The 23,424-nt window shown below is 41.0% G+C and overlaps 1 protein-coding gene across 1 annotated transcript; it reads right to left on the reverse strand.

The window, feature by feature from the left end:
* Positions 1-659: 659 nt before the first annotated feature.
* Positions 660-1,629, reverse strand: LOC143033557 (uncharacterized). The gene is made up of 4 exons (XM_076199049.1): positions 1,498-1,629; positions 1,243-1,365; positions 905-1,047; positions 660-816 (listed from the first exon to the last, which is right to left on the reverse strand). The coding sequence occupies exons 1-4, from the start codon at positions 1,627-1,629 to the stop codon at positions 660-662; spliced, it is 555 nt and encodes a 184-aa protein (XP_076055164.1).
* Positions 1,630-23,424: the final 21,795 nt, after the last annotated feature.

Consider the following 23,424-nt stretch of genomic DNA (forward strand, 5'->3'; position numbering starts at 1 on the left):
GGCGAGAAGATTCTGGCAGGACATGGAACTGTGGAGATAGATGTGTAGGTGAAATCGAAATTGAGTCGGGCGGGGGGGGGGAGGTAATGTGTTAAGGGTTGGGGGGACAATTGTGGTGGGAGGAAGAGGTGGGCTGGTTTGATGTGGACTAGTAGCAGGGATGTGTTGTAAGAGGAGGTATGCAGAAGGGTTGGAATGGAGGGAAGGAGGGAGGTGAGCTGGTTTGAGCCTGTCGATGGAAATGCGGTCTGGCTTAGAAGCTCGGTCAATAAGGAAGTGCTTAGTTGACCTACTGACAACTTTGTAGGGTCCATCATACGGTCGTTGGAGAGGGGTTCGTCTGGAGTCCCGCCTGACGAAGACATGGTCCGCTGAATCAAGGGCCAGGGGAACATGCACTGGGTTTGTGTGTGTCGTCCGTGGTGGCGGGGGACGGGTGTTGGCAAAGGTCTCCCTGAGTAGTTGAAGGAGGGCGTGTCGGTCGGGGTCGCCGACAGCAGGGGTGGCTATCTCCCCGGGAAGGCGAAGGTTCTCTGCATACACTAACTGGGATGGAGATACGTCGCTGTCGACCTTGGGAGTGTTGCGGATGGAGAGGAGCACCAGAGGAAGGGCATCGGCCCAACCATATGAGGGTTGTTGTGCTTTTAGTGACTCTTTCAGCTGGCGGTGGAATCTTTCACGAGTGAATTGGCTTGCGGGTGGTACGCAGTGGTCCGGTTGCGGTTGGTGTCAAAGAACTTGAGAAGTCTGGACCAGAGGCCAGATTCAAACTGGGCGCCCCTGTCGGTGATAATGGCGTGAGGGGCGACGAATCTGGATACACAACCTTAGAGGAAGGCAAAAGGTTGTTGTCTCAGCAGAGATATCAGGTAGAGGAATCGCTTCTGGCCACCTGCTGTACCTGTCGATGCAAGTGAGCAGGTAACGCATTCCACGAGAGGGAGGCAGGGGGCCCACAATGTCCACAGGGATCGATTGGAAGCTTGTTGTAGGTGCGGGGAAGCGATGGAGTGGGGCATAGACGTGGCGTGTCACCTTTGATGACTGGCAGTTAAGGCAGGTATGGGTCCATTCTCTGACATCTTTGTTGATTCCAGATTAGACGACGCGATTTGTGAGGAGACGTTGTGTTGCCCGAATTCCAGGATGACTGTGGTGGTGGAATGCCTAGAACACATCCTTGTGATGACAGGCCGGGGTGTATGGTCGGGGTTTGCCTGTAGATATGTTACACCACACTAGAGCAGGAGCATTGGGGAGCTGTCGGAGCTGCAGGGAGGATGTGTTATCCATGCGGAGGTGATGAGGTTCTTCGTCGTTAGTCTGGGAGGCTGCGATGATTGCATAGTCGATGGGCCGGTGCTCAGGGATGACAAGGAAAAGGCATCAGCAACATGGTTATCTTCTCCCTCCCTTGATGTATTTGATGGGAGTGTCAAATTAGGACAAGAATGACAGCTGCCGAGAGACTCTCGGTGAGTAGCAGTCAGATACCTTGTCCAGTGCGTTGGTGAGAGGCTTGTGGTCGGTAAGCATGGTGAAGGGACGTTCTTCTAGAAGGTAGAGGAAGTGCTTGACGGCCGAAATAATGGCCAGAAGCTCTCTATCAAAGGCACTGTAGCACATTTGGGAAGTGTCCAACCATTTGGAGAAATCGGCTGGAGCTATCCGTTGACCCTCTGTTGGAGTACTGCACCTGTGGCTCTAGAGGAGGCGTCAGTGGTGAGGACGGTAGGAATATTAGCCACCGAGTAGGAAAGGAGGGTGAAGTTTGTTATTGCAACCTTAATCTGCCTAAATGCTTGGGTTGCTTCAGGAGACCACCTAACGGGTACGACCGACCGATTGGAACAGTTCTTGGTGAGGTCGTTCAGAGGTGCAAGTTTGGCGCCCGCATCGGGGATAAATCGATGATAATAATTGACGATCCCTAGGAATTGACCCAGCATTTTGACTGATGATGGCTGCGGCAAGTCGATGATGGTGTCCAGTCTTTGAGGGAGAGGAGAGAGGCCCTCTGCTGATATACGGTGTCCGAGGAAGCCGAGTGATGGCACTCCTAGAAGGCACTTTGATAGGTGTATCCTGAGGCCATAATCCTGCAGTTGGCGGAAGAGGAGGCGAAGATGGTGGCGGTGCTAGTCGTGCTTATCAGAGGCCACCAGTATGTCATCGATGTAGACGGTAAAGAAGTTGAAGTTTCTGAGGGCGTGATCCATAAACCGCTGGGATGTTTGGGCGACACTGAGGAGGCCAAACGACATTATTCTCCACTCAACAAAGACAAAGGAAGTGGTAATGGCTGTTTTCTGAACATCCTTTGGTGCTACAGGAATCTGGTGGAATGCCCTGACGAGGTCGATCTTAAAGAACACCTGCTTCCTGTGGAGCTTGAAGTGAAAATATTGGGAATGTGAAAGGGGGTAGCGGTCAGCCTTGGTGATGCGGCTGAGTTGGCAACAATCACCACAGGCCCACCATTAGTTGGGTGGTGGAGGTGTCTTGGGAACCATATGAAGTGTCGATGCCCAATCACTCTCAGAGGGGCGGATGATGCCTTGGTCGAGGAGTTCCTGGAACTCTTGATTGTCGGCTGCCAACATCTCTGGAGAAAGAATTCGAGGCTTACTATAGACCGGCGGCCCAGTTGTTTAGATATGGTGCATTATGTTGTGTGTGTGTGTGGGGGGGTAGTGATGGTTTTGAAGTCTTGCATGGTTTTTGTGTATTCGCCAGCTGGCTGGAGGGAGGACACTGGAAGAAGTGTCGTTGGTGATAGTTCCTGGTATGCGACTTGTTGCGTGGCACAGGCAGTTATCCTTGGTGCTCACTGACATTTTGTAATGCTGTAAAAAGCTATAGCCTAGGATGGGTTGATGGACGTCTGCAATAACAAGTGACCATGGGAACTTGACATTTTGGAGATCCAAGACAACGTAGTGACTGCCATATGTGGTAATGGGTGTACCGTTGGCTGCGAGCAGATCGTATGACGGATGGTCTTTACCTTGCCTCGGGGCTGCCGCAGGAGGCATGATGCAGAGGGCTGAGCCCGTGTCCACAAGGAGAGTCTAGAATGATCATCATGCATCGAGAGGAGGGTGAAGGCACTGTTGGCAGGGGTGGTGGTGCCTACCGACTCCCGCGTCTGGCGTTTCCTGACCAGCTGCAAGGCTCGGTACATCCGAGTGCTTTCTCAACAAAGCGGGCATGGTACCAGCAGGTACCACGATCCCTAAGTGGCACAACACTTCGTGGCATTTGATTTTTGCAAGTTACATGTCTCTGTAATTATCTTATTTCAACCATTTTCTCCCGTAGCTGCTGCACACTTTGGTTCCCGGCACTGTTCGACGGATGGACGGTCCTGCTCACTGCACTATTGAGGAAAGCTGCTCGAGGGGTGGTAACTGGAAAGCCCGCGATCACTAGCACCTGTAATACCACTGCACACTGTGTTCATTGCAGTGTTGTTCTTTTCTGAGAGCATGGTGTTTATTGGAGGCCCACAATCACAAGCACTTGTAATATTACTGCACACGTTGTTCAATGCAGTGTTGCTTCTTTCTGAGAACGTTTCCTGACCAGCTGCACTCTTCATTCACAGTCAGTGATATATATCTCTCTTGATAGCGTAATCGGTAAGTCACTACAACACTTGTCATGCGTTAGCCGTTTTCGAGTGTATATATATATATATATTGAAGAAAATAGCAATTGATGCATTGATGATCTTCTTGTGTAGAGTTTCAATACGTCTAACTATAGACTTGGCTTCAGGAGGTAAGTTTGCTATCGCTGGTCCAAAGGACATGATTCAAACTCAGAAGAGAGAAGAGTAGCGTTTTACTAGCATCTCTGATGATAGTTTCCATCATTTTTCCTACGATTGAAGTCAAGCTTATAGTCCTGTAGTTGTTTGGTTTCTTTTTGTTACCTTTTTTGAATATGGGAGTAAAGTTAGCTAGCTTCCATTCTCTTAGAACATTTCTAGATATGATGGATTTCTTGAAAATACTTTCTAATGGACAACAATCTCATTTTTCGTTTCCTTTAAGATTCTTGGATGCCAACCGTCAGGCCCTGGTGTTTGATGAACTTTCAGTTTCTCTATACATATCTTAATTTTTCTTTTGGTATATTTACCTTAGTGAGTTCACCCTAGTCTTTTCATAGGTTTTAGTTTGGAGTTCACTTAGAGGTGTTTCGTTTACGAATACTGAGCTAAAATAATTGTTTAATATATTATACATTTCTTCATTTGAATATTAAAGTTGATCGTCAGGAGATAATAGTGGGCTAATGCGATTCCTAATAACCTGTTCATCTCTAATGTAACTATAAAATTCTTTGGGATTCTCTTTGGATTTATCAGTGATATTAATTTCGTATTGTCGTTTTCGTTCTTTATTGTCTTTTTTAAATCTCTGTATTATTACATAACTTTGATAGTCATTAGGTGCACCCGAGCACTTGCATTTCTTATAAGCCTGTCTCTTTTTAGCAATATTTTTTTCAGTTTCTTTGTCAAGCCATTTAGAGCGAGCCTTAAACGGGATGTAAGTATGAATCATCTTAGTAAGCGTATTTTGAAATATTCCCCACACCTAATCTACAGGTCTTTCTCTTAATTTTGCCTCCTAATCTGTAAGCTGAAGCTCCTAACGTAGTCCTATGAACTGAGCTTTACTGAAATCGGGTATTTTAGATATACAAGTATCTATTCTAAGATTTTTTGCAGTTTGAATCTAAGGTGTGATCGCTACTTGGAATAGTTTCACCAACTTCTACATCGGTTAACATGCTTTCACGGCTAGTGATCAACAGATCGAGTAAATTTCCATGTCTGATGGACTCTTTTACATGCTGAACTAATTGTCACCGAAAAAATCTATCAAGCGATTACCTATATGGCCATGTTCAAGTGTCATCCAATCAATGTCAGTAACTAGACAGTTCTTGAAACAACAGTTTGTCGTCAGCTAATGATAATGTTTTTGGCCAATATATTACACCAACATTTATTTTTTGTCAATATTCTTGGATTAATTCTAACCACAAACTATCATACGCATCCTGTTTCACTTTCCCTAAAACACAGGCATGGATCGACATTACTTTTAATGTACAACAGAACACCCCCCACTTTTCTTGTATTTTCTATCCCTATGAAAGTCTTTAAATCCCAGAATATTAAATTCAGTTTCAAGCTCTCCACCATTTAAGCATATCTCGATTATTCCTATCATATCGAAATTTTCGCTTTTGACATACGCCTGGATTTCTTGGGATTGGTCCTAATACATACATACATATATCAAGGCTTTTTCCCCCTTACTAGGGAGGTAGCCAAAAAGGGAAAGGCACAAAGAAAAAAAAATCACTTCCACCCATTCCATCCCTGAATACACTCCACACCCCTCCACCCTCCCTCTTATCTGAGCACCTCCTGGATGACGGGTCATCCCTGCACCTTGTCCACTGCCCTGGGTCAGAAGCAGTGTCGCAAGACACAGCACATCCACAGCAAGGCCGCTTCATTAAATCGGCGACCCCCCCTCTCCGTCCCCCCATTGCATAAAAGGAGAAGACGGGGAGAAATCCCTTCGGGCTGCGTCAAATTTTGCTCACACATACTACCTCACCCCCATCCACCCGCCCATTCCACCTCATGCAATCACAAACTCATCCATATACAACCATTCTCCATTCACCCCTGTCTTCTGTCCTCTCCCGTCCTTCCTCAACAGACATTCCCTCTTCCTCAAAGCCCCCCTCACCCCATCCATCCACCTCATCCTAGGACGTCCCCTCATGTTCACTCCCTCCACATCTGCCTTCCATACCTCTTTTACTAGTCTTTCTTCACTCATTCTTTTCATGTGCCTAAACCATCCTAATATTCTTTCATCAACCCTATCTCCTAGCTCCTTTTTCAGCCCTGTTCTCCTCCTCATTTCTCACTCTAGCCTAGTAACCCCCATCATACTTCCCAGATACTTCATATCAAACACATTCAAACTCCTTCTCTCTTCCTCTCTTATGTTCCATGTTTCTGCTCCATACAGTGCTGTTAGCACAATCACTCCTTCATACAGTCTCCTCTTAGCATCCATTCCCAAATGTCTATTCCTCATTACACTCTTTAATCCACCAAGGCATTTACTCGCTTCTCTCAATCTACATTCTACCTCCACCTTCACTCCACCTTTTTCTGCCACATTTGCACCCAAGTATCTAAAACTATCCACTTCCTCCAGTCGCTCTCCCTTAATGCTCACTTCCAGTCTACTGCCACTTTCACCCCTTGTACATCTCATCACCTTACTTTTACCCACATTTATCTTTAGCTTTCTTCTATCACATACTCTCCCAAACTCTGCCACCAACTTCCTCAATCCCTCCTCCGATCCTGCCACAAGCGCAGTGTCGTCCGCAAACAAGAGCTGGCTCACCTCCCACTTTTCTCCATTTTCTTTAACCATCTCCAATCCCTGCCCCACTACCCTTGCATTTACCTCTCGCACCACCCCATCCATGTATAAGTTGAACAGCCAGGGCGACATAACGCATCCTACGAGCATTAAAGTTTCAAGAAACTCGTGATTATTTCTTTTCGACTCATTTTGAGTTTCAACATCATGCCTTACATTATAATTTTGTTCTTTATTGACATCTTGCTCTATACTGACATTTGGTCCTTCATTGATATTCAGTGCCTCATGGACATTTACCCCATCACGGACATCTGGTCCTCTCACGGTCATTTGATCTCTAATGCCTTGCTCTCCTCCGTTATCGCGTCCCACACCGGCCACTCGTCGTTCATTGACATTCTGTCCGGCATCCCTTCCTAAAATTACATTTTGTCCTCCAATGACATTATATAATATCGTGATATTCTGTCCTCCACTATCATTACATCCGATCGTGATATTTTGTCTTTCATTGGCATTACATCCTAATGTAATATTTTGTCCTCTACTGACATTATATCCTAAAATGATATTTTGTCCTCTACTGACATTAGATAATAAAATTATATTTTGTCCTCTATCAACATTTTATCCTAAAATATTATTTTGTCATACACTGAGATATTGCTCTACATTATTGCTACACCCTACTCTGTTATCCCCAATACACTCTATTTCCCCTTCCCTTTGGGTTTCTAGCCCTGAAAAGGAACTAATTCATTACAAAATCCCACGGTGAGGTTTGTAAGAACATCTTTGCCTCTGCATAAAGGTTATGACGCTTAGAAAAGAGATACAAAGGATCAAGAAAGTGGTAGATCGTCGGAAGGATCCCACAGACTACGTGACGGCTCCCACGTTCCTTCATCTCCTAAAGGAGGACCTTGTAATTCCGTACAAATTCTTCTGATCTCACCCTACCCATATCTTTACTTTCCGTGTGAACAATCGTAACCTCGTTCTGGGTACAATCGGCGATCCCACGGCCCGGTTGACATACAAGCTTGCAAAGTCGTTTAGTCTTCCGCTGCAGGATGTCGTCATAGCCTCGCACCATGGAATCCCCTACCACCAAGAACTCCCGGGGCCGTATACACAAAACTTTTTTGTTAGCCTTAACAATCTCTGCTAGCTAACAGAAAACCACTAAAAGTTATACACCAATGCTTAACTAACAACTGTTAGCTAGCAAACAGTTGTTTGTCAAGTACCGCTAAACAGCGCTGAAGTTAGCAGCTTATGAACATGTAAATGGACGTATTATCAAAAATTGCACACATAAATCAGTGTTATTAATGCAGTTGTTCAGAATTTATTAATAAAGTATCATGATAGCACATAGATATCGTATGTATGGGTTTTTAGAAGTACTTATTAACCAACGACAGATATTTTTGGACGAAGGCGCATTGTACAGGCGGCCGTGCCACAGACAAATCTTCCGACAGAAGACTCAACAATTATTTCAGAGGACATAGACATGGCAGAAGAAACAGAAAAAGAAAAGGAAGCCAAACTGGTCACAAGAGGAAACACTCCTCTTGATCAACGTGATTATGGAGAAAAAATAATTATAAATGGGCGATTCAAGCCAAGTTTAAACCACAAGGATAAGAGGGAGGCATGACAAAGGACGTTGATGCTATGGTATTGTAAATTGTTTTCTGTTTACATATAAATGTTCATCGACACTTGGAGCCCCAATTCTAATGTTTGTGCCACCTATGGTACCCACAACACCGGGAAACCTACAGTCTTCCATGAACTCTACTTGTTTTACTTGCACTTCTTGGCGAGTCAATAGGAATTTTACAAACTGAGTTACATTATCTGGTTCTGATAGTGCATCAATTGTTTGAGTAATGACACGGCTGATTGATGCTTGCGAGGTCCCAAATTCGTCACTGCTGTATTTTACCTGTGGCTAAATATCATTGGGTAATTGCCACCTTCGTCTCAGGACTCAGTGGTCGATTCCGTTCTGTTCGGGATTGAAGTTTGTCCCTCACTAAATCAGCCATTTTTATTATACCAGCACGGTTCATTCTGAAGCGTTTGATGAGTTCGTCGTCATTGTACTCGTTAAATAGGGACGTCGCTGTCGATAAACTCGCAGTCATCTTTTTAGTTGTTGTTGCTCCGCCATCTTCTCTACTAACAGGAACTTGTTAAGAGCTTAATAGTCCTCCTCAGCACTTTTATCTTAACAGTACTTTTAAGGCCCTAACAAGTTTTCTGTATCCACTGTTAGTGCTTAACAGCTAAATGTTAGCCTTAACAGGAATTTGTTACCCTTAACAGCTATTTGTTAGTGCTAACAAGTTTTGTGTATACGGCCCCCGATTTCCAGCAACCTCAACTTCCAGCAGAGCAAAACGATTGGCTAGAGATAGTGGTCGATCTGCTTACCGAACGCAGGTTCGACAAACGGGACCATACGGAACGCCACTGGCTCACGGCAGTGGTAGAAGTGGAAGAGGTGGAACGCTCTTTGGGTTGGGGGGGGGGGGTGATTCACTCTTCTCACAGAACACACTCTTGAGAAGGCGAATTTCCTCCTCACATATCATGAGACGGTCTTCCAGGCTCACAACCTTCACAATCCATTTCGCTCCTCCTTCGGCAATACAAACGGCAAAGAGAAAATATAAATCAATCGTAGGAAAAATAATGGAAACTATCATCAGAGATGCTATCGAACATCATTTAGAAAGTAACCGTTTGATAAATGATAGCCAGCATGGTTTCAGACGGAAACGTTCTTGCGTGACTAACTTACTCGAATTCTACAACACAGTTATCTCCAATTATGACAAAAGAAACAATATAGATTTAATATATCTAGACTTTGCAAAAGCTTTTGATACCGTCCCACACGAAAGACTACTTACTAAATTAGCTTCACACGGAATAAGTGGTAGCCTATTAGGTTGGACTAGTAATTGGTTGAATGGTCGAAAACAGAGAGTTGTTTTAAATGGAAATACTTCTGGATGAAAAAGTGTTGCAAGTGGAGTTCCTCAGGGTTCCGTTCTTGGGCCACTTCTATTCATAGTATATATAAATGATATAGACCATGGACTAAAATCTACTGTTTCCAAATTTGCTGATGATACAAAACTGTGCGGAGTGGCAAATGATCACTTAAACCAATTAGATATTCAAGAAGATTTAGATCAATTACAGCAATGGTCTGAAAAGTGGCTAATGAAATTTAACACAAGTAAATGCAAGGTAATGCACATAGGTAAAAATAACAGTAAGTACGATTACAAGTTATTTGGTAATTCGTTAACAAAAGTGGATAGTGAAAAAGATCTCGGCGTAATTATCAGTAACGACCTCAAATCATCCAAGCAGTGTATTTCAGCCTCTGAGAAAGCAAATAAGATTCTGGGACTGATTGCGCGATCTTTTGATTTCAAAAGTCCATCACTCATTAACAAGCTATATAAATCGTTAGTTCGTCCACATTTGGAATATGCTGTTTCTGTATGGTCACCGAATCTCATTAAAGACATTGACAGACTGGAAAAAGTACAACGGCGAGCCACAAAACTGATTCCAAATATCAAAAATAAATCATACGAAAATCGACTAAAACACATGAATCTGTTTTCCCTAAAAAAGCGTAGACTCAGAGCTGACTTGATACAGGTCTTTAAGATTTTAAAGGGAATTGACAACGTCAAAAGTGACCAAATTTTCACATTGAATGAGAATCAGACAAGAAACAATGGTCTCAAACTATCCGGAAATAGATTCAATTTGGAAGTAGGTAGAAACAACTTTGCCAACCGTGTAGTTAATGAATGGAATAAACTTCCTGCACAGGTAGTGCAATGTAGTTCAGTTCGAAGCTTTAAGAATCAGTTAGATAAATACCTAAGTAAGATGCTGTAATGATTATAATTTATCTTATATTATTTGCTTTTGTTTTGTCATCATTTGTCTGTCATTTATTATTTAACTATACCTATGCATTTATTTATGTATTTTATTTGTTATTTACATTATTATAGTTTTTATTTATTGTTTTATTATTAATATGATTTTTTTTTCGCATCCGACCTAGATATGGATCAAAAGGTCTCCTGTCGGCATGCTCCGCCTTTGTAATCCTTTGTAAAAAAAAGTGGTCACTAAATAAACTAAATACACGAAGCGTACTCTGCTTACCTTATATTACTCTTACCTTTGGAGTACAGCAACAGACTACTATTTTGATTCTAAATTGCTAGAACACTATACTTTACCTTATATCTGCAACTGTATAACGCTATACGTATACAATTACAAAAACACAACAAAATCACTTGTCACTATTTGAAGATTGAACGAAATTGAGTTCTTAACTGAAATTCAGTATGTGATGGTGTCAGCTCGTAAATATAAAATCGATATGACACTATAGAGCTAAACCAACCTTTGTGCAAATATAGATGTACAGTTCCTACCTCTGAAGGGCGCATATGTACTGCGTACTGCAAGATTGACGAGTCTTGCTTGTTTGTTCATTTGAAGGTTAACGCTTTAACCGTCAACGTATTGTGCTGAAGTTCTTAACTGTCACGATAAACGCATAAACGGAAATCAAAAGCGAAATGATGTGGAAATTTTTATTTCTTCTAACTTTTATTCTGTTACTCCTCTATTTTGTTCGTTCAAAACAAAGATGATAAGCGCCATTATAATTCATATGTGACTATTTCATATCTCGTTTGGTGGAAATCCTGGTGCCAAGGTCGTGGTCGGACGGAATGCATCCTGTACGGACAGCTACAAGTTGCGAGAGACAATGAGGGGAGTTGGTTGAATGAAGTGTTGCCAGCACGGCTGAGTTTTCTGAGGTCACTGAAGAATAATAATATATATATATATATATATATATATATATATATATATATATATATATATATATATATATATATATATATATATATATATATATATATATATTGTTTGAATTCAAGAAAATATTAAAATTATCTTAATCTAATGGTGTCTGATATTCTTCAGATTTTTACAAGCTATTAGAATATCGAGAATTTCCAATCGGAGGCTTCAATGGTCCTTTCGACCCCAGCAGTAAATACCAACCCCCTGGTAATTCATCGACCCCTTAGGTAGTCCCCTGGGGATCGAGATCGACCACTTTGAGAACCCCTGGCTTAGATAGATTTATTCTAGCATACAATATTTTTTACAAACAATTCAAGCCAATAACCAGTACAAATAAAATGAATAAATGTAAGGAATATTACAATATAGACTGAGTCACAGGTAAGAATATAAAATATATACTAGGGATAACTCAAACAAAAGCCCAGTAAGAGGCTTGTTTCCATTGAGGTCCCTAGAAAAAGACAATAAAAGTATGCAAAATACAAATAGGAACTAATACTCTAGTACATGTTTTACACCAATATCAACTAGATTGAAATACAACAAAAGTTGACTGGACAATAATGCATGAATATGATTGCTAAACAAGTAAGCATTTGCAAGCAATTTCCTACAAGATACTTTCAATGAGATATCATTTTGAATTGTCCTCAAGCTTGTTCTATGAAAGTGAAGCTGTGAAATTTAAGGAACTTCTGCCCAAAAACAGACCTAAAACGAAGTAATACAACAGAGGCCCCACTGGATCGTGTGTGGATTAGATTTTGTTTGAGGTATTTAGGTGCCTTGTTCGTATGACAAGTAGTTAAAAAGTTCATCTTGTTTTCCACTGTAGACCAGTTAAGATGACTAAAATGGGTTACATCATTATGTGTTGTAGGATTTAATTTGAGTACTACCCTGATAAGTTTGTTTTGGCAGATTTGTAGTTTGTGTTTTAGGTGTTCAGATAGACTTGGGCACTACGAAGAACAGTAATAAAAATGACATTGTACTAGTGCAGAGGCCAATTGTTTGCTTCCACAACTGCTAATATTACTTCTACTTCTATTGATACTACTACTGCTGATACCACTACTACTACTTCTGTTGATTATCATGGTACTACTACTACTCGTACTACTACTACTAATGATAAATGTTAAGGTCCTCTGACAAGAAACACACTGACCTACTGGAGTCAGCAACGTCTTCAATATTTCAAAGTGAAGCGCGTTAAACGTATATTTACACAACCATTCTTACAGCTAGGTTCGTACCACTGATCTAGATATAACTGGATCACGGATCGCTGTCGAGATTATGAGGTCGGCGGCAGCCATGATGTTAGTACCAAAACAAAGTCGCGCCACGCGATCACTGATCTGATACAATTACAGTTCTCGGCAGCTTTCGCTCCCATATACATATTCAACGATCATTTTACAATGCCAACTTGTGCTGCATTCAACTGCACCAACCGGAGAAAAGGTGGATGTGAGCAGTCCTTCCACTCGTAAGTAAATTAAAGTTTTATTACCCAAAACATCCCGATACCCATCAACAAATGATGAGGCCATCAGGAGCCATAAAATGTTGCCCACCAACTGTTTTGTTAAGTGTTGTCATGTTAATGCTTTGTATTTATTATCGTAAGAAATAGAGATCTAGCAGCAACCCATTTGTCACGAATGTAATCGTGGCAATAGCAGGATAGATATTTATCATTTAAAAATATCTTATAAGGCTCAAACGCTGTCCAGAGCTGTGTAGGTGTATAGAACCAGTTGTTCTTCCTGATTACATGTGTAGGCTTTATCTATATTGTGAAGTGTGAGGAATTCATATTAGATGGGCTGAATTACTATTCGGGGCCCGTTCAAAAATTATGTAACGTTTTTTCTGGTGAAATTCGACACCCCCCACCTCATGTAACATTGCGTAACACTGGGTGTTACATCTCCCTGTATTACATAACACTGATTACAACTAATTACAACTCGGCACCCCCATCAAATGTAGGCCAGATCCGCCAAACACCCCTCCCCCTTGACTTCTCACCAAAACATACTCATTTTTATTTGTCCTGTGTGAAATTGTTTACGATTGCATCAAAGAATGAAACATGGTATGATGTTTTTGGATTTTTTTTGCTCGATATTTATTGCTCGATCTGTTAAGGATATGCTATTTCAGTGCATAATTTATGACATAAATTAATAAATGAATATAAATAACCATTATTAGCGTTGCGTAGCGCTGTTGAAAACACCCCCACATCCTCGTAACGCATCGCATCTACCATGCACCCCCCCCCCCAGCGTTACATACTCTTTGAATGGCCCCTTACATGTTCATCACTTTAATGCGATATTTTACCATTTGAAACAATTTAGATAATAGATATGACAATTTCTCTATCTTTCCAAATGTTCGACACAACCCCGGATTCTAACCACATCGTCAATTTGATCAAGTATATCGTCACGTGCTTCTGCAAAATCAGGCTCCATCATATCTCCAAATTATATTCTCAAAAAGTAACCGGTGTCAAAGTGAGGAAGGAGTTATCAAAACTTGTTTTATTCAAGCACCAATAACGATAAGCAGTACAGTAATCAAATGTTATAGGGATATTTATTCCGTTAAATGCTAGTATAGATATATTATTATCCCTATAATATTTTGACTATATATCATTATCCCATTTGTTGTCTGTGTAACATTCCCTTGAAGTTATAATATATACTGGAATTATAATTTGTCAGTGCCAACTCATCCATATACATGCACAAGTTTATGTATATAAATGGTTATTTCTGCTAGAGGTAATAAATATCAATATATTGTTTTATTGTGATGATGCTATTTTGATATACACCTTGTATATGTATGTACGTACGTATGTATGTATGTATGTATATGGAGGGCCCAGCAGCGACGAATTGTGTGGCCATTATATACCCAATCATGCTTGGATCACAGGCCACGAGAGTAACACGACAGCTCCCATGACACTGATCTAAAAATGGTGTTATAATGACCGGCGGAGCGGTTCACACTAGCTGTTTTGGTACTTCCATTATGGCGGCCATGTCCCGCCTGCCGGCCTCACTCCTGGGGCAGCCCACGGCCCGTATACGCTATCCAGGTGTTATATAGATCAGTGGTTCGTACAAACACTGAGTTCATGCGATTGCAAATAATTGACAATTGTGGAAGTGTAAAAAGTGAAAGTGTGGCCTGTTTAATATTATAATTATTCTATTGGACATCGACTCACGCCATTTCGCCTCTGAATTTGAGCTTTTCTCTTCGCCGCTAGCTAGCTTCACGTCGTCCCGGACTATTATCATCAGATCAGTAGTCTACGAGATTTCTCAATGTATTGCTGCAGTAATTCCAGCAATACTCTTATTGCGTGCGTGAATGTTGTCGGATAAGTATTGTGTTCCGAGTCCATGTGTGATGTGGGTGGGATTCCATCAGGGTTGCCAGAGTTTGAACACAATATTATCGTACAGGGACCTCAAATTTATCGTTTTCATGACAAAATTATTGTACTGTTAGAAATATCGTACAATTTATTGTACTTTTTGAAATCTAATATCTATCCCTTGATATAAATAAAATGTACACTTTATGCAACATTTTTAAATTTTAATACTGAGAAATTCAAATAAACGATCATTCAGAAATTATTGTTCCATTGGAAATAGTCAAATAATCACATTTTGACATAACATACTTCAGCAGCAAATCACATATAATAGGCCTCATCATAAGTGTAATGAAATGAAAATGTTTTTAAAGAAAAACTTTCATATTTGTATGTGATTAAAAATAACTATTCATATTCTAGACATATGCTATACCTCATAGCTTATAACATTACTCAGAGTCAGAATGTCAGGTGTTATTGTATAGTTTCTTGGCTGCCAAGAGAGAATACATATAATTTGTTGGGTTAAAGTTTTTACAGCATGACCCAGTAGACTTCATACATTCTGTTGCTAGCAGTGCCCCATTTACAGTTGCTGTCTTCAACCTATTTCTTGTCTTAGTTTTGAAAAGGTTAATTTTACTAAAAACTCTTATATTCTGCATTCGAATGGGGTAGGCTAAGAACAGAGAGTGCAAACTGTGAAAGGTCTGTTAAGTTTGGTTTATCTTTTAATAATGCAGCCCAAAACTTATCACTGTCCTCTGTATTCAAGGCTGAGTTGTCACACTCCAGTGGCAATATTCGCCATTGATCATCCAGTCTTTGCAATAATGAGCTGTCTTCTGGAGGTACAAGAAGGGGCAATGCAGTTACTAAGGGTACCAAAGAAGGAACTGACTTCCTAAAATTCAATGATAAAGCATTAGTCGCTGAAATCATACCTCTTTTTAATTTCACAGCAAACTACAGACATAAAATTGCGGCAGCGTTGGAAAAAGTCCTGTAACTCAGATTTTCTTGCTATTACACGGGAGTCTTGAAGTTCCTGTAACATTTTTACACCTAGATATATTTATGTGCCACTGAGATGCTTATCGTTTCTATTCGGATCTATCAAAGTTCTGTTTTCATTACATATTCTCTCTCCATGAATGAAATGAGAACTTCTTTAAAAAGAGCACTTACTTTTTCATGGAGCACTGTTATCACTGGCTTATTTGACTGAAAGTACTTATTAATAGTAGTGAACTTTGGCAAGATCAAATCTAGGAAGTAGTAGTACAACTTAATGAAAGGGTCATGTACAGAGTTGAAAACTGGCTCAGCAGCACCTAGCTTCTCGGATAACCACATGTCTGAGAAAAACAACCGAAGAGCTTCCCATTGTTCCAAGATCCTCTGAACAACAGCAACCAATGACAACCACCTCGTCTGCGATGGGTGTAGCATCTTGTGGGGCTTCAAGTGAAGGAAAGACTGAAGTTGTACAAACTCACTCTGGCGCTTGCTACTACACTTACCAGCTCGTCTGTGATGGGTGTATCATCTTGTGGGGATTCAAGTTAAGGAAAGAATGAAATTGTACAAACTCTGGCGTTTGCTACTACACTTAAAGAAATTATACACCTCTCGTGCTAAATCCTCACACCTTCTAGGTAAAGCCTTACAAGCCTCACTGGCACAGAGGTGAGCAGAATGGCAAACACATTTGATTACAAAAAGACCAGGGCATTCATTACGGAAGCGACTTGCAACTGAATTGTGAGCTCCCATTATTACACTACACCCATCAGCCCCAAAAACTATCATTTGTGTAACTGGGATTTAATGTTTTTCAAATCTTTTTTATCATTCCCCCATAGAGATTACTAGCAGTGGCTCCTTTTCCGATATTTTCAGGATTGGCTGTATTGTAAACTTCACACAGCTCCCAGAATTTACATTCAACACATTCAGTATCATGATCAAAGAATCTTACTACAACACAAGATATTTTTATGTAACCAACGTTAGTAGACTCGTCCGTAAGAACGCTAAATTTTGTTTCTCTTAGTTTGTGAGCAAGTTGTTCTTTGTGGGACTTTCCTATAGCATTAGTTACAACTGCAGTTTCTTTAGTTCTTTTCGTAGCAAATTCCTGTGCTATCTTGGAGTCACTGAAAATATTTCTCAAGACCTCTGACAAGTGATCCATTACCTTAAAAGGAACATTATGTGCAGCTAGAGCACTTGCCAGCTTTGTTTCTGCCTTGGCCACAGGATCTTTTGTCGTTTGTTTTTTCAAGAAGGTTGATACTGGTACCTGCTTGTCCGTTACAACCTTGAAATATGAACAATATTTTTTGCCTTTTCCGTGTTTTTTGGTACTGTTAGCTCTGCAGTCATAGTAACGTTACAAAATTTACACCCAACTTTATGCTGGCCAGGTGTTTCCTGTAGCCACGGTTTGAAAGCAGGTTTCCCATTCCTTCCTATATCGTTGCTGACGAGATTGAGAGCCTGAAATAGATGCCTCAGCATGTCTCGAAGGGCCAGCAGGTGTCTACGTAGAGTATAACACATATGACATATTTCACTGCTTGAACTCACGATGCTACATATAATACCATTAGCCTCTTTTACATGAACATTCTAGGTTATCACTCACTTTAATCATCTTAAATAGCCATTATGATGTTATTTAGCATTTCTATCTGATATAACATTTGGCGGTGGGTATTACAACATATTGTAACGAACCTCCCCAGAGACTGGAGGTCGTCACCCGATTTAAATCCAAAGGTTCGGCGCATCCAAGAGACGCGACGGTAATTTTTCGAGCTTCGCCCAGCTGCCCGCCACCTCGTCCTTGGTGAGTTCCCAAGGCGACGAAAACACCAAGTTTATTTACATCTTCTATTTACACAGAATCACTACAAAAAGAATACTGGGCTGTAGGAGGCACCTCGGGTCAATTGCCAACCCTCGAAAGGCTACTTGAAGCCTCGCTACAGCTTACAAACGCGATACTTATACGAGCGGGAACCACGACGTCTTCTCCCGTCAGCTGTTGCTGCTCGTCTCCCCTCCTTCTCTGGGTAGCGTGCCCACGCAGTGTCGCCAAGCACGCCTCGACCAATCACAGTCGCTGCTCGAAGTCACGTGACTCCAGGTGGCGTCCGCCCTTGGCGCCACGAGCACGACGAAGGCGTCATCTCATGCAAGTTAGCGTCCTCTCCGATACCACGATGTCGTCACATGATGCAATAGGGGCCGCGTTCGTAAAAATATTCATTATTGTCTAGTTGCCTCTTCTCATAAGCTACACAGAAATAGAAGTATAGTTATTAAGATATTCTGTAACTAATTGCCTGTAAGGTGCATAGGCTAAGAAAATATCACATATAGCTCACCTTTCTCTTATTGGTTCCTGAAAATGAGTCCATACTGAATGAAGGTCCATCTGATCTACATCTGCCCACTCCACCACTGTACACGTTCTGAACGTTCCGAACGCGTGCATTTCTCGTCTCCCTAACGATAATATGAAACCTCCCAGTCCCACGGTTTATGTTTCCAGACACTATATTAAACTAAGTGGCATGTGCTTTTTTCAACTCTTACAATATTCAATACAACTATAAATAAACATAGAAAATTATCGTACAAATCGTACGTAATACAGAAATTATGGTACAAATAGTACGATAATGAGGAACACTATCGTACATCGTAGAGAGGGGTAAATAATCATACATGTACGATAATTGTCGTACGTCTGGCAACCCTGGATTCCATAGTGGGCGTGTTGTTGTTGTCAGCCATATTCTATGTATATTACCGTTAATGTATATTATGGTCACCCCTTTCAATACTAATGTTTTCTCTCATTCTTCGTATTCTATGACGGGGCTAATTTCACTTATACAATAGTGATCTTTTATATGCATTCTCATAATTCCATGCTTTTGTAGATGTGTGTGAGCTAGGATCAAGTGCGTGGCTGTTGACCGGCAGCTAATACCTGTCCTCCCATACTAAAGGACGCAAGTATACATCCCCAACCAGACGACGCCTCCGTTTATATGTGTTTGATTCCTGGAATATACATAAAAAAAATCTCATTTTATATATGTTGCTCAGAAACGGTCGAACCATACCTGCCCCTATAGCTGTCAGTGATAATTTCAATATGTCTAGTGACAAAGTTTCTTCACTTTTATATGGTGAACATTTGACAGCTTCAGCTATAGCTTCTCCCACTGTTACTCAATTGCACCAGAACCCCTCCGTTGTAAAATTCTTAGGGAAGTATCCTAATCATTTAGCATCTGCACTTATTCAATAATGTAAAGATAGTATCATGAACACTAACGTCATTACAGGGTCAGATAAATTCTATTTCATACGGTCTCAACTTGTACCCTACTCACTAGCCTCTGAGATTATGTCAGCTTCATACGTCAACCCTAGAGCAACTATGATTATGCCAACTTCAGGGCGAATTTTCTTGTTTGATGCAAACCTGGTAGGTGTTAATTTTCTCTGGTGCTTCAGGTTGGGTGACATACACTATTCCTCTATGGTTACTGAAATTTTTATGCCTGCTCAGGCATTATATTAATTTTTACATACAAAGTGGGTAGATAAAATTCTATTACATTAGATAGACTCCGACTTGTTTTGGAGTATCAACTCTACACATACTCTCTTCCTCTATTGGTACTGAAATTTTTATGCCTGCTCAGGCTAGAGCCAGTACGGTGGCCTCTGAAGCATTAGCTTAATTGATACATACAAAGTGGGTAGATAAAAATTCAATTACATTAGATAGACTCCGACTTGTTTTGGAGTACCAACTCTACATTTTGTTCCCTGCTCCATATGAGCGAAGGATTGCTTCTTCTCTTAGTTATCAGACAGATGAGTCTTTACTAACATCTACAACAAAGCTTTCTATAAAGTTAAAAGAAGTGCCTCATCGTGCCTTACTAGCTCCTGTACCACCTAGTTCATTCACAGCATACTCCGGAGGTTCCTACCCCTCCTTCACCACCTCCTCTGTCTTCGACAGCTACGCAGAACGCTCCTTCATCTCCATCTGTATCTACCGTGCTTACATGCACGTATTGTGACATAGTAGGTCATTCTATTGTTTTCTATTTCCTTCTAAGCGTTATGAGCGAAATTCTAAGCAGACTCCTCTACGTAGACGTTTCACTAATTCCTCTTCCAGCATCACACATGACTTTTCAATAGTGCCATAGCAGCCTTAATATAGCTGCTGCCATGTCCATGGATAGTGTAGTCATTCTTCTGATCAGTGTTCCAAGATTTTGAAGCTTAGAGCAGAAACTAGTTCAATCCCCAGGCATACTCTAACAGTGACCAGTCCAAGATCGTCCCTTTTATGGCTGCTGTCTCTTCCCAACTCTACCTCTCATTGTTATAAGGACCAGTTACCTATCTCTGTAGCGGTAGACACTGGGGGCAGAATGTAGTATAATAGGTAATAAAGCATATTCTGCTTTCAAGGACTTATACAACGTACCAGTGCTACCTTCTTGTAGTGCTTTGCAAGCTATACAAGGCTCTCCCTTGTCTATTCTTGGATCCATTTGCATTCCTTAAGGTTTTCTTCCCATGCTTAAGTGTTTCATGTTAACTTTGTGGTATTTTTTTTTATTTCATACTTATGTGTGATTGTCTCTTAGGTTTTGATACTTTAGCAATTCATGCCATAGATATATATTCTCAGCACCGTATAGTTACTTTCGACAACAGTGTCATTTCCGCAATAGACAGGTCAGTTTCTATACATAGCTCATCTTCTGTGCATGGTCTGCCCAGGCAGATATCTTCCAACGGCTCACAACTTTTAGGCCCTCCTGTACTTTCTTGTGTTGCTGTTGTTGTAGGCGAGCACTATATTGGTCCTACTAGTGCAGTTCGAGTCCCGGTGTGCATTTCAGATGCTCCTATTGGTTCTAACGTCTTATCTCAACCTGACTCTGTTCGTGTTAGACATCTTGCATTAGAGGGTACTCTTTCCAGTGTTCGTGAGGACCATGTTATCACGGCCCTAGTAATCAACGTTACTGGTGCTCCCATCACACTCTCTTCTGGTATTCATTTCGGTTCTTTTGATGTCGTTGATGTTAACACTGTCCAGGATTCACCTCTTATCACAGCAACTTCTATTAAATCGTCTACACATTCAAATGACACAGCTCATTTAGCCTCTCAGTATGTGACATATGTTGGTAACATTGATTTTCCTGAAGTTAGAGACCGCCTCATTGAACTGTGACATATCGTCAAACTCTGGCTTTACCTGTGGAACGTATTGTCCATAGCATTGATATTAAATCAGGGGTGTGTCCAGTCTACGTACCTTCTCACAGGTTGGCTTATTCTCGTAGACTTGTAGTTCAGTGTCTAGTTGACGAGTTGTTGAGTGAGGGTGTAAGCCAAGAGTCTCGTTCCGAGTGGACCTCCCCGCTCCTTTTTGTGCCCAAGAAGAATAGATCTTTTCGCCCTATTGTGGATTATAGGCGTGACAACGATGTCACAATTCCAGATTATTACCCTTTGCCTGTGTTGAGTGATCTTCTTCAGTCAGGATCAGGTATCACAGTGTTCACCACCTTGGATCTAAAGGCTGGCTTTTAGCAGACTCCTTTGGAAGAAAAGTCTCGTAAGATCATGGGTTTCTCGACTCCGTCAGGTCATTATGAATAGCTCCCTTGGCCCATGGGATTGCGGAATGCTACTTTAACATACCAGAGCCTTATTAACTTAATTTTTCATGGGTTAGAGGGTAATGGACTTCTTGTGTTTCTGGATTACTTGATTCTAGTTTCCAAGGATGTGGAAAGTCACTTCCATAAATTGTCCTTCCTCTTGCAACGATTTGCTGAAGCTGGGTTAAAGCTCAATTTACTCAAATGTTCATTTTTTAAGTCCAGCATCCAATTCTTAGGTCATGTGGGAGGCAAAGATGGCATTCATACTACAGATGATATGATCAAAGCTGTTAGAATATTTCCTACACCTTAGATGGTTGACGAAGTACGCTCTTCCCTAGGCTTGGCAGTATACTAATCGTGTTGTTGTAAAATACTTTGCTTCCATTTTATCACCACTTACTCGTCCCCTCAAAAAGAATACTTCCTTCCAGTGACATGATGCTCGTCAGAAAATATTTGACTCCTTGAAGCATGCACTTACTCAGGCGCCTGTGTTGGAATTCTTTCTTTTACACTTGCACTAATGCTTCTGGTTTAGGTATTGGAGCTGTCCTAATGCAGCAAGTAGATGGTCGTCGTCCACATACCATTGCATGTGCTAGCTGCATACTCTGTCATGCTAAGTCTCGCTACTCAGTTACACATCTGGAAGCTTTAGAAGTGGTGTGGGCTCGAGAGTATTTTCGTGACATCATCTTTGGTTAACCTATTGCAGCTTACACAGACCACATTGCTTTCATACAACTTTTCAAGTGCACAAATCTTTCAGGCCGTCTAGCCAGACGGTTTCTCACTACTGATGAGTTCAATCTAGCTCTAAAGCATATCCCAGGACGTGTAAACAACGTTGTTGATGCGCTTTCACGAAATTACTGCTGGTACAGTAATTCACAGCGTCTCCCTGCGAGATTTAGCCAAAGGTCAACATAAGGACCCTGTTTGGTCTGCTGTCATAACCCCTTAGAATCTCTTTACATTGCTAACCACAAAAATACAAACAAGAGAACTGGTGACTTGAAATGGACAAAAACCACCGCGTCACTTGCACTCCAAGAATGGCTTCCCAGACCCCCGACTCTAAGTAGATACCTTTTTCTCACCACTTCTGCCTACCCTTTCCAACTTTCTTCCTTTTACTTTGACGATTATTCTTATACCATGCTACTATATTTTATTTCACATGCTACCAAATCACGTATCCTCCATTATTTCTACTTTGTTCCTTCTCTACTTAACATTTTCAGCATTATCTTTATCACATGACTGTTATTTTTCTATTCTTTTAATCATTATTATTTGTTATATTATCATTATTATTGATCATTATATATTTTCATTGTTATTATTACTATTAGTATCATCATCATTATCATCATCATCATCATCATCATCATCATCATCATCATCATCATCATTATCATCATTATTATTATTATTATTATTATTATTATTATTATTATTATTATTATTATTATGTTGTGGATGGTGTGTGGAACAAGAAGGACAGGACGAAATAGAAGGAAGGGTAGTGAATGGTGGGATGAGGAAACAAAGAAGGTTGTAGAAGAGAAGAAGCGAGCTTTCACAGATTGGTTACAAAATAGGACGAGGGAGTCATATGAGAGGTACAAAGAAAAGAAGAGAGAAGTAAATCAAAAGGTAAAGGTTGCAAAGAGGAGAGCAGATGTGAAATGGGGTAAGAGTTTGACAGAAAATTTTGAAAGTAATAAAAAGATGTTTTGGAAAGAAATTAAGAGAGGAAGAGGAGGCGAATCAAGTAGAGAAGAAAAGGTAAAAGGTGCAGATGGAGAGATGATAATGGAAGAGAAGGCAGTAAGGGGAAGATGGGCAGAATATTTTAGGGAGTTGCTAAATGTGAAGGAGGATA

This window comes from Oratosquilla oratoria, chromosome 16, assembly GCF_046742065.1.
Source record: "Oratosquilla oratoria isolate Oo_2021 chromosome 16, ASM4674206v1, whole genome shotgun sequence".
Lineage (NCBI taxonomy): Eukaryota > Metazoa > Arthropoda > Malacostraca > Stomatopoda > Squillidae > Oratosquilla > Oratosquilla oratoria.